The following is a 12,277-nucleotide window of genomic DNA, read 5'->3' as shown; positions in this document are numbered from 1 at the left end:
GCAATACTAGGTTGTTTTTATCCCCGGTTGTAACATTTCAAAATTGACCAACCAAGGTTTAAAGTCAAGCTTAAGTTTTCAGGTTTTTATGTCCCAAAAAATTGGGAGATGTACACTTTTTTCTTTTCACGTGAGGTGCTGACAAAAATAAAAGTATGAAACATGAATAGCATCATACCGTAAGGCTTCTGCTTGAGTAAATTCATTCATTTCACCACTGAGTTTAGGTAAAGCTGACGGCGCTTTATTTTTCTGATGGATTTGAACTGAGGCGGCCCACACTGGTTTACCACTTGGGTCATTAATAATGAAATGACCATACCGGCAGAGCAAAGGCTGCACTGTTATTTAGTCCAGTGTTCCCGCCCTACGTCTGAAACTCACTACTCTATCCCTTGCTAGTGTTGTGTTGTTTTTCATTCTGCATGCAGAGCAAGGTTTGGATCTGTGTTTATTTTAGTGACAATCGTGATCACAATTCATTGGTAGTGTCAATAAGGAATGATTTGGTGTTCTAATCATATTTTGCCCAAAAGGATATTTTTAGTTATACATTTTTTTTAAATGTATGCGTCCTGACTTTTACATAAAGATACACTATATAGACAAAAGTATTGAGTCACCCCTCTTAATCATTGAATTCAGGTGTTTCATCCAGTCCCATTGCCACAGGTGTATAAAATCAAGAACCTAGCCATACAGTCTGCCTTTACAAATATGTGTGAAAGAATGGGTCATTCTAAAGAGCTCACTGAACTCGAACGTGGTACAGTAATAGGATGCCACCTTGGCAACAAGTGAGTTCGTGAAATGTCTTCTCTCCTAGATATTCCAAGATCAACTGTATGCAATATTATTACAAATTGGAAACATTTAGGAACCACAGCAACTCAGCCACAAAGTTACAGAGCGGGGTCACTGAGGCGCATAGTGCGTAAAAGTCGCCAAAGCTCTGCTGAATCAATAACTGCAGAGTTCCATCCAGCTTGGAATTTTCACCAACGTTAACAATACACAACCTGGGGTGTGAATTGGGGTGGATTCTAAGACTATTGGCAGATGACCTTTAACTATTTCTTATTAATTACTGTTTTATTTTGTGATACAGTAACACAAGTGGGCTAAAGGTGAAAATGTCGCTTAATTTGTTGATTCAGTGAAAAGAAGATCACCCTGTTGCTTTCATTGTACTCAAAGCGGACCTGTCTAAAGGCAGCAGTTCATGTTTGACCTAAAAGCAAAGTTTGAGTGTCAGCCCTCGACCTGCTGGAGCTTTCTCAGGCTTTTACTTTTACGTAACATCAGCACGAAAATAGCCTGCCAACATGACAGGTCGGCTGATAAAAAATTCATAAACAGTATTTGATATCAACTCATTTTTAGGAAAGTGTTGATTTAGCACTGAAACATAATTCCCATGCACACACACGCAAAGTAGCAACAACAACAGAAGCATGCGTCTGTGTGAACATGTAGTAAGGAAGTCAATTCAGAAACATTCATAATACAAACAAAAGGTTATGAACAATGCACATTTGAGGCTTTTCAGACATTTTTTCTGTGGTTTCTAAATTGTTAAGTATATTCCTGCATCTTTGGTTGGGTCATATTAAATTATTTGAGTGTTGAGTGTTAAATAAATACACTTTTTTAATATAACTATATTGTAGCTCATGTTAAGCACCGTTGTGTGTGTGGTAAGTGTATATATTTGGCAGATGTAGCTTCATTCAAATATATACGCAAGTGGTCCCTTTTTCCCTATCTGTCCTCCTGCTACTGAGGGTTCTGCATGAAAGAAAGAGAAAGTGGCAGGGATTCTGCATTTTCCAACTATGCATGAGTGTGAGATATAGGGAGAGAGAGAGGGATGCAGACGTTTGGCAGGGAGAGAAGGCAGGGATTTGGCCGACTTGTCGGGGTCTTTCATGTCACATTTCTGCCCTGGGGACCTGACCCCTGTTTCTCTGTGTGTTGAAAATAAACTGGAAAAACTCAAATGGAACATCAGAAAACTCCACTCTGCAAAACAGTGGGACCACATCCCTCCTGCTGCCTCTGCATCAAAGAAAGAGGAACTGAAAGGAAGAACATATGAAAATGTTTCAATTTGCATTAACGTAAGAAAGTGAAGAGGAGAGCAGGGCTTGCATATGTGTGAACATTTGACAACTGTGGGAGGACGCAGAAGATTTATTCATTTAATTATAAGCCTAGTGTTTTTTTTCTTTTTTGAGGGAAAGGCAAAGAGCAGAGAAGAGATAATAGGAGAGGGGAGGAAAGGGGAGGAGAGAGTAGAGAGCAGAGGAGTTCAGAGCAGAGTGAGGAGAGGACCAGAGCAGAGGGAGGAAGGAGAGGAGGAGGAAGAAGAGGAGACAAGAGGGGAGGAGAGGAGAGGAGGGGAGAGGAGTAAACACACTCCAGATGGGATACTGGCATTAATGAAATGTAAGTATAAATGGTGTGTTTGCACGTGCGTGAGTTGTTGAGGTCAATGCTGCTGATGATAATTGTTTTTGTCAATGGTGTTAATGATGTGAAGGGTCGTATGTTGTTGGGAATTACTTTATTCTCCTCCATACATTATTACTCTTTCTCCCTGTTGAATATCTTTACACTTTCCTGCTCTATTTCTCTCTCACTCTGTCTTTTATGTTCTATTTCTGTGTACACACGGTCTCTCTCTCTCTCTCTCTCCCTCTGTGCTCTCACTGCAGGTCATGTTAGATAGTAAGGGTGCAGCAGCGGAGGGAAAGGACAGTGTCACATTGCATTAGAATTACACAAACACACACGCAGGGAGAAATACGCTCAAAGTGTGATAAGTGCATGTGAACAATGTGTGAGAGAGAGTATCTCCTGCGGGTATGTGTGTATAGCATGATTATGAATGAAGCAGGCATACCATACAGTCCTCTTAATCACATGGAGTATAAAAACAAAGAGCCATTGTGCCACATAAGAATGTGGCCAGACTGCGCTGACACAAAAGTGAGGGGAATAAATACAAGTAGAGGAAGAAGGAAATGTGTCTTGCTCCTCCTGATGGCATGTTCAATCTAGCCTTTAATCATAGAGCAGAAACTAACACATTGGATGATACAAAATGCATGAAGAAAGCATGCTTGTCCAAGTATTGTTATTCTTCTGTGGTTAAACTTTTTTTAACCGTCTGAATTTCTGCCATTGCCTTGTGAAGCAAAGACAATGTAATTTCACATTTTGGAAGATGTCCTCATTTGCATTCATGCAAGTAGCAGATGGCTAGCTTAGCATTAAGGTTGGAAACCGCTAGCCAGTCTGTCCAAAATCCACCTGCTAGCTACTCTAAAGCTCACTAAACAACATTATGTATACTCAGTTTCTTTTGAACACCTAATCAAAACGAATGCAGACTTAATTTATTATTACATTTTAGATATTCTTTTAATAAATGGCTAGTTGAATAAATGTTGTCAGATTTGTACAAAAACAAGTCAGTCCCCATTAGTGAGTACCAGCTGCACGTGCCCAAATCTGTTCCATGTCATCCGCTCTGTCTTCTTTAGCTATACTAATAGAATGTAATAAAGCCCAAAAAATTATCTTAAAGAAAAACAATAAAACAAGTCAGTGTATTTCAGGGAGTTCCGGGACTATTTCTTGACCATGACCAGTTGCAGAGTCTTCAATGATAAAACGGCTCCTAGCCAAGAAACAGTTTAGCATGTGTGCTAACCCTCGTGAATTGTCAAATTGTAGTTTTTGTTACGTGCGGTTCTTGCACAGTTTAATATCAAAGATGATGTGACAATTATTACAAATCCTAGAGATCTCCAGATAATACTATCATGCCATTAGGGTTTCAGACGGAGATCATCTAGCTGTTTATTGTCTTGGTGCTAAACTAAGCCAATTACCTGCTGGTGTACTAGCTTCATATTTATCAAACAGACACAAAAATGAACCCACTTCTTCTTATCTCACTTCCTAAACTGCTCAACAATAAAGGAATTCTTTTGGAAAAATGTTTTGGTTTGACAGTCGCATGCATGGATTAATACAGTACAATGAATGATAAATCCTCTCATGCATAAACAGTAGTCATATCATCAGTGTAAAAAGCCCCTGGGATCTACTGTAGACTTTTGGTTCGTAGAGGCTGTAATGAGCTGGCTGGAGGCCAGGTCTCATACTGAAGTCATTACATAACTGTTCAGCTGAATGATAGTAAATTATGGCACGAGTTTTCACTACACTTACCTGTTGAGATTGTCTTTGTGTTGTCTGCGCGCACTTGTTGTTTAGATTTAGAAGTCTCTGGTTTGAAAGCTGCATGCTTTGTGCAGCAACAAACTAACCTCAATTGACAAATCAAGAAGACAGAAAGAGAGAGTAAGTGCAGGAACAGGAAAGAGCGGGGGACAGTCACGTCCTGCAGCATTTACACGCAACATCCCAAAATGACCCTGACAGTCAGTGGGTTTAGAATTGCTCGGAGGTATGTGTTGTTGGGTTGTGTTAAGTTGCACTGCAATGTCATGCAATCAGTGGTCATGTTGTTTTCTGTTGCTCTTACTGTGTTTATGCACTGATGTTCAACATAATTACAGGGCCAATATTGTTATGCTAATGAAGATTAGACATCAATGCATTTAAAAGTGCACATGATTTCACTAACACAATGCAGATTTGTACTTTATTAACATCTCTGTTTCTACTAACATATCAAGAGTAAAAACAAACATGGTGCATTTAGATTTTCTCTGAGAGCATCATCCATATTGTATCTGTTTTTACAGCCTCACAACATGAGAGTACTAGGTTTTGGTTCCTTTTTACTTTTGCTCAATTCAAACTTTTAGACTTCACTATTCATTATTTAAAGATAGTGTTTTCGGGGTTAAAACATTTATTTTTCAACCCAATAATCTAGGAAGTCTGATCTTTCTTCATAAAGAGATTAGACCTGTTTGCAATCATTGATACCGTCTTTAATGGAGAAATAAGTCTGATAAACACCCATTGAGGACACAATAACATGTTATGAGATGAGTGCTTTACAGCTGTCAGCTAGGGAAATCAAAACACTTTCATGAAATTAAAAATGCTCGACAAAAACAGAAAACCAATATGAGTGTCCTTTTAACCCTGCCTCACTGTTTGCACTTTCATAACACGATTAACGCTCACAGAGATTCATTTCCTTTGGAAAGATGAGAAAAGAAAAGTTTTGGATGAGAACATCATGAAATGTTAGTGAAGAATGTCAGCCGAGGGCTTCACAAATTATAGAGTAATTATAGAGACACGCTTCAAGTACAGTTCACTGATATAAAATGTCGCTCACATTGCTTAGCTGATGTGTAACACTTTTGCTGATAAAGACAATAAAAGTAATTTAGGATGGAAGAATTAATTCTCCTTTAGAAAAAGCTTGAAAGGAAGTGTAAATGTTTGCAAGATTTGAGAGAACCCAATAAGTGGTGATAAAACAAACACGCTTATCTTACAATATTAAACAGGACTGCAAAGAGTTTAGATAGCAATAGCAAAGAGTTGAATGAAGAGGAATCTTCATTTACTTTATATGGGTGTTTTTAATTGGAGAATGAATCGTTCAGATACATTTGAAGCTAGCCTATGGCTGAATGTTCCACGCTTTATAATAAGTGTCAGGGAACTCACTTTGGTTGGTCTTAGTTCGAGCTTGATCTCAGTTCAAGAGGTCTTGAATAGAACAATGATTTTAGAGGATTAATGATGTATTGTGAGATATTAAAGCTCTTGTAAAGTGAAGAAAAAAGCACAATCTAAAACATGATTCGAAAGATAGATACTTTGGAGCCCTAATCAGAGCAGATCAGGTTAGAAAGAAAAGCAGACACAGTGGAGTCTCCTCTCTTTGCTTTCATCTTGTTTCCCTCCAAATCCTCCTCTCCTTTCAGATGGAGGACATCCCTGGATCATCTCCAGGACTTTAGCTCTGTTACTCTTTATACACACCTCCCCAGTCTGGAGCTGTAAAGTTAAATATACTTTATATTTATTATCAGAGCCATCAATAACGCACAGCCTCACACACTGAAGGTTTGTATAGGGGACTTCCCCTCTTGGTGTGGGGCTACATGTCTAGACACAATACGGTATACAAATATTTGTCTGCATCTCTACTCTACATTTAACCTGGGTGTTGCAAATAAGTGTTGGCAATAAATGGTATGTTGTATTGGTTGATACTGTTCTTGTCTCTGAGAAAAGTACATACAGTAAACACGTCCAGGCCAACAGAACATGTCTGCATCACTTCCATGTCTCATTTTCAGGTCAATGACTTAAAGGAATAGCTTGCATTGTTTAAAATTGGGTTGTATGAGATCACTATCCCTAGTCCTTGTACCTTGTATCTTATATCTCCTGTGAGGTAAAAGTGTGTGTGTGTCCACTAGCAAGGTCAGCTACATCTTGATTTCTATTTAAAACCTACAGAAAGTTGGTTTGGCTGATGGCAGTTTGTTGCCACCTAGTGGTTCATGTCAGAGACAATGACCTGCTACTTTACCATAACACGACTTTCTACTAAAAACTATTTCAGTAAAGTAGTTAACATTTGTGTGAAGTTTAATGTCACAGGGACAAAATACAACTTCCACACTAAACAGCCAGGAGGTCATGGCAGGCAGTTTCTACACTGAGGCTACAGTGTTGGCAAACTTGCTACCTCGTGCTTGTGAGGTTGAATAATCATATTTAGTTTATTGTTTGTGTCATGCATGAATAATATGCCCAGCCCATTTTTTTATAGGGTCATTTTGTACATGGATGCCAGAGGGGGCCCTCATAGCACCTGGTTCCTGTGTAGACACTTTCAGAAATCCATCCATGCTCAGGAAGATAATGTCAATGATTGGGTTTGAGGCTACAATATCTCTTGTAAATTGTCCAAGAATTATACTACTTTAGTTTTTCTCAAAGGCATATTGTGTGTGCAAACATTCTAGAGGGGGTTTAGTGCATGTTTTGTATACCTAATAAATAAAATATTTGCACAAAGCTTTCCTTTCCAGGCAGCTTATTTTTTAATCTTGTTTTCTCCCCTCCATCTTCATTTCCCTCTATGTGGAGACATCCTCCTCAAGTTGATATTATTAAAATGATGTAATTTGCCAATGTATACAGTACTGTTTGTTGTGTTTATCATTGTATTTGACAACTGACAATGCAAAACCATCAAAACATGTCTAATACATAATTGCATGAATGTGTGATAAATATTGGCATGTAACTGACAGGGAAAAGTCCCTTGCTAAACCCTGCAGGCGAACAGCTCAGGCATGTTTGTAACGACAGCGAAAGTGAAAAACGATGTAAAGATTAAGGTGTTAGGTGTCCAACTTTTCTTAGTACTGTAATTATATTACAAATTCTCTCATCACCTCGAAGACACGCTTTAGTTCTGGGTAAATCCAAATAAGTGGTGTTACTTTTTTTACAAGAGAGTATTTCTGAAAACACACTTTAATATTTCAACACAGAGTCTGAATAATTTTAAATGAGTTCTGATTATTTCACATGAATAACATTGACTGTGAGTCCCAAATCTAAGGGCTGTAAAACCTTGAAAGAGTAACAGGATAACTATCATCTTCATTTAAAAAATATCAGTTTTGACGTCATAGGTGACTACTTTATTTCTTTGTCTAAGACTCTAGAAATAACCAGTTGCCCACAGTGAGGTCATATTTATACAGTGGAAATGTTGACTCCTTGCAGTACATGTCTGTTTTTAGCCTCAGATTCTCAGGACTTAAATCCTAAGGTCACTGTGCTTTTGCCATCATGTTGAACTTTAGAACAACTGACCTGATGAGGCTAAATCTCTTCTTAAACTCATTACAGACTTGCCTTTGTCATTTATTGTTTTTATTCTTTTCTTTTTTGTTCTTCTTTATCTTTTTTTTAGGTGTTTTATCTTGTTTGCCCTTTAATGCTTGAGCGTCCATAGTCTTCTTTTTTAATTTAACCTTCATTTACATCTTGTTCTGTGGAGCATTACTGTTTGGCTTTCTGTTGTTATATTGCATTGTGGATATCCTGATTTAGATTTGTTCTGTCTGCTGAAGCACCTTGTAAACTCTTATTTAAGGTGCTATCAAAATAACCTTATCATAATTAGAGTTAGCAGGGTAAGGAAGTTCATTTTCAATTTTGGGGAAACTCTACAAGCTGTCTATCCATAACATTTCTTTCTATTTGCTCTTGTTTCTAACCTGCTAGAATGTCTTACTTCTGTCATTTCTGCTCAAGCCTATATTCTAGGGGAGGCATGAAGTATGAGCTCCACTGATCTCTGCAGGAGCAAAACAATAAGCTCAACTGGCTGAAATCATGAGCGCGCCAACGTCAGCAACCCCAAACATGGAGGTGAAGGTGGGCTACCAGGAAATGGCACTGCTAAGTAACATCCTGGCAGCGTACACCTTCATCGCAGGTATGTTTCACTGTGTGTGATCGTCATTATTCTCCTTTTGTGCTAAAAGATAGGAGGTATGAAGGGAAAGGCATTGTTCTCCATTCAGGGGATAATATGGGTTTTCTAAAAGGCTCTTGGAACCACTCTTGCTTAACAGTTGACCTGTGTTAAAAATATTAAATGTAGATGTAAATTATCATCTGAAACATTGGAATGTACAATCCTCTATTCGATAAAAATGATCAAACTAGAAAAGTGAAGATCTCTGCCAGGTGCTTCTCCCTCTCCCCTCCCGAACAAAGAAAAGGTTAACCTCAATGAACTGTTTTTCCTGCTCCTTTACAGTCACGATGGGGACAAAGTTACAAAAAGAAGGTTTATTCATCCCATATCGAGCCTTTGTTATGTGGTTAATAACATATTGTGTGTGAAATAAACAGATTACAGATCAGGTTCAAAATAAGCCACATTTTCTATAATTGTCAGGTTTTGAGCCAAGACTGAGGCCAAAATGTGGCCTTCAAAGACTGTGTAAGTCTGTGTTGTTGCCTTGCCAATAACCGGAAATGCTTTTTGCTCCTGAAGTAATTGTTGAACACACAGTGAGGAGTCAGCAGTCAAAGGTTATGCCTGGCATAGATAACTATCTAATGAGCAAGTAGGGCGAAGATCTGCAGAAGGAAAACTTGTTTCTATCAGGCAGCAGGTTAACAGGAAGCATGTAGTTGGCTGTTATAAAGGAGAAGATCAAAACTACAGGGTGGACTGGTGTTTAGTTGAGTGTAAACAACGTACGGAAAGTGCCGAAGAAAAACCTTTTGGGTATTCAAAACGTTTTCTTCCCTCTTTAAGACCAACCCGAGAGGACAGCCTTGGTGTTTCTGGGCAGTGTCTGTGTCGGCCTTCTCCTCACACTCTGCGCCATCGTCTTCCAGATACACTGTAAAGCAGACTGTCACATCGGCAACAGTAAGCACCATCGCCATAGGAACAGGCATCATCATCATCATCATCATCATCGACATCGCAGCTGCCCCCTCCATCCGGCCATTGACAATAATCCGGACAGCACTGCTGTTGTTCCGGTCAGAGGGCCAGGGCCTGCCGGCGACAGCGAATCAGAGGAATGGGACGACACATCTGACCTGTCGGCACGGAGACGAAGACGCTTCGAGAGAGCTCTGCTGAACGCCACCATGTTCACATCAGCCGAGGGTATTTTACACTCAGACACACACTTATAAAGAGTCATGTCTCATATTAAGACCATTAAATTAAACTGCAGCGCCTCTTTTCACCCTCTGTCTGAAACCAGAGCCCAGTCTGCTCTGATTGGTTAGCTGGTCGGCTCTGTGGTGATGGCTCAACCACTTAGAGGTGTCTCGTCCCTTAGCCTATCACGCACAATATGTTGGAGTGCTAACTAATAGAAGTTTGAATGTTACGTAGTGATGTCATTATGTTACTGAAGTAAACAAAGGAGTCCAGTCCAGTTCAGGCAGGGAGGGAGTGTGTGAGAGAGAAACTCCCTATGAAGGGAACTTTGGGATTTTAGCCTTTGCAGACCATTTACATGCACAAAAACCTATATAACACACTACAGGAAAAAAACAAACACTAATATATTTTCCCGTATTTGGATCCCTATTAACTTTCACAAAGTGGTTGCTCTTCTCCCTGGGGTCCAAACACCTTTTCTCCAATATAATGGAACTACATGGCACACAAAACGCAATAGGAAAGCATTTTTCCAGAAATCATGACACAGATTCTCCAAATAATCGACAGACCGTATTGTGAGCAGTTTCACATAGGAACTGTTTTCTTTCTACCACTGAAATACTACTTTATCAACTTGCAAAAAAAACGGTGCTACTGCTTATAGGGAAGAGGCAAACAGACAGATGTAAACATGAATGCCGTTTTTCTTTGGTGTTTTGGAATTATGTCTTGAAGATACTCTGTCAGTGTTCATTAATACTCACACACAGACTGTTTATCTCTATGAACACTGCTGTCATGCTCATACTTTTAAATAGTCTTCTCAACATTGATGTGAAATGTGATGGTTATGCAGTTGAACGGTTGTGCTTTAACCCCTATGTGTGTGTGTGTGTGTGTGTGTGTGTGTGTGTGTGTGTGTGTGTGTGTGTGTGTGTGTGTGTGTGTGTGTGTGTGTGTGTGTGTGTGTGTGTGTGTGTGTGTGTGTGTGTGTGTGTGTGTGTGTGTGTGTGTGTGTGTGTGTGTGTGTGTGTGTGTGTGTGTGTGTGTGTGTGTGTGTGTGTGTGTGTGTGTGTGTGTGTGTGTGTGTGTGTGTGTGTGCATGTTTGTGTGTTTGTGTGTGGATTGTCAGATCTGGACCGGACCCAGAGGCTAGAAGAGCGGGAACGGATTCTCAGAGAGATCTGGATGAACGGACAACCAGACATCAGTACAGTCACTCAAAGCCTCAACAGATATTACTGACGCACAATTAAACAGACTTATTAGTCACAAGGATATACAGACAGGCTGCCAGGCAGATAGATGAAGAGCAAACAATTATAAGAAATACACTGGATGGGCTCAACATAAACCACCAAAGAGACTCTTACAAATCCAACTATAGGTGACAGTAGAGCCAGGAGCTTCCCCTCCGCTCTGTAAACAGGAAAACATATGAGCTGTGATCTTAATACATACAGTCTATGAGCTGTGATGCCTCAGCCTCCAATGCAGGGTGACACTGAAGTGTTGTGAAGAATTATGTCAACAAGGAAAGACACAACGGACCTACAGAGCTCACACTGCGATGCGTGACTGCTGTTGGTGGAGACTGTACAGATTTTATAACTTTTGAACATTTTTAATGGTGCTTTTAAGAAAGATAGAGCTGGTTCACAATGAGAGTTCAGTTCATGTGTGTGGTTTATAATATAAATCTGCAACTATTAGACGATTGAATATAATCGCCAACTTTTAAATTATCAATGCTGTTTTCAGCTTCTCAAATATGGAGATTTCCTGTTCTACTCTGTTTTATATCAAATTAGACTTACATTACTTACATACTTTGGTTTGTATGTGACATAACAACACATTTAAAGACATAACCATAGATCCCTAAAACACTGCAATGCACATTTTCCCCATTTTTGGACATTTTAGCACTTGTATAGACAAAGTTAATAAATTAATCTGGACAACAATGGGCATTAATAATGAAAGTAAGTTGCAGCCTTATTGAAATATCAGTGATATTATGTTGTTGCACTGTTTCTCAGCTTATGTTTTTTTGGGGGATGAAAGATCAATGCCAAGACACACAAACATACTGGTGCTTTTACTGCTGTAAATCCTCAGATAAGAGAATACTAATATGATGGACACTTAATGGCTGTTTGTTGATAAAATATGTAAGATACAACATGACCAGACTGTTGGTTGCATCTAAGGCTGATCAGCTGCAGGCGTTTTTACACATGGACTTCGAACAGCAGGTCATCCTTTTTCGATCATCCTATGCTTCTTGATTTGTCTCATTTGGTAATGAACTGAAATTATAATAAACTGTCATTTCAAGAATTAATGAAAGGTGTTTTCTGTACATATAATTGAGTAAAGTCCCTCGTCGAATTTAAATATTGTGGCCCACATTTCTTTAACAGTTTTTGAGTGCCTTTGGGTTTGTTGTACACACTGTATGTCTCATCTTTTGTGACCTTGTTGACGGCATTAATAATAAATAGCTGTGATGCTGGCATTGCATATTATTGTAGACCAATTCTGAAGTTAGTATCATGCTTGCTCCTTTACAAACAAAATGATTAGATTTCTGTGTTGGAT

At 39.1% G+C, this 12,277-nt stretch overlaps 1 protein-coding gene across 1 annotated transcript; it reads left to right on the top strand.

Moving 5' to 3' along the window:
* Positions 1-2,271: 2,271 nt before the first annotated feature.
* On the top strand, positions 2,272-12,188 carry eva1a (eva-1 homolog A (C. elegans)). Its single transcript, XM_063881929.1, has 4 exons — positions 2,272-2,448; positions 8,287-8,470; positions 9,305-9,667; positions 10,806-12,188. The coding sequence occupies exons 2-4, from the start codon at positions 8,368-8,370 to the stop codon at positions 10,916-10,918; spliced, it is 579 nt and encodes a 192-aa protein (XP_063737999.1). The 5' UTR covers positions 2,272-2,448; positions 8,287-8,367; the 3' UTR covers positions 10,919-12,188.
* The last annotated feature ends 89 nt before the right edge of the window (positions 12,189-12,277 follow it).

This window comes from Eleginops maclovinus, chromosome 4, assembly GCF_036324505.1.
Source record: "Eleginops maclovinus isolate JMC-PN-2008 ecotype Puerto Natales chromosome 4, JC_Emac_rtc_rv5, whole genome shotgun sequence".
Taxonomy (NCBI): Eukaryota; Metazoa; Chordata; class Actinopteri; order Perciformes; family Eleginopidae; genus Eleginops; species Eleginops maclovinus.
The sequence above is the reverse complement of the archived record's forward strand: the minus strand, read 5'-3'. Positions and strand labels throughout refer to the sequence as shown.

Excerpts from the sequence above, each read along its gene's own strand:
- eva1a (XM_063881929.1), top strand. The coding sequence starts at position 8,368 with ATGAGCGCGCCAACGTCAGCAACCCCAAACATGGAGGTGAAGGTGGGC. Across the intron at positions 8,471-9,304 it reads AGCGTACACCTTCATCGCAG|ACCAACCCGAGAGGACAGCC; the intron begins GTATGTTTCACT and ends TCCCTCTTTAAG. Across the intron at positions 9,668-10,805 it reads CATGTTCACATCAGCCGAGG|ATCTGGACCGGACCCAGAGG; the intron begins GTATTTTACACT and ends GTGGATTGTCAG.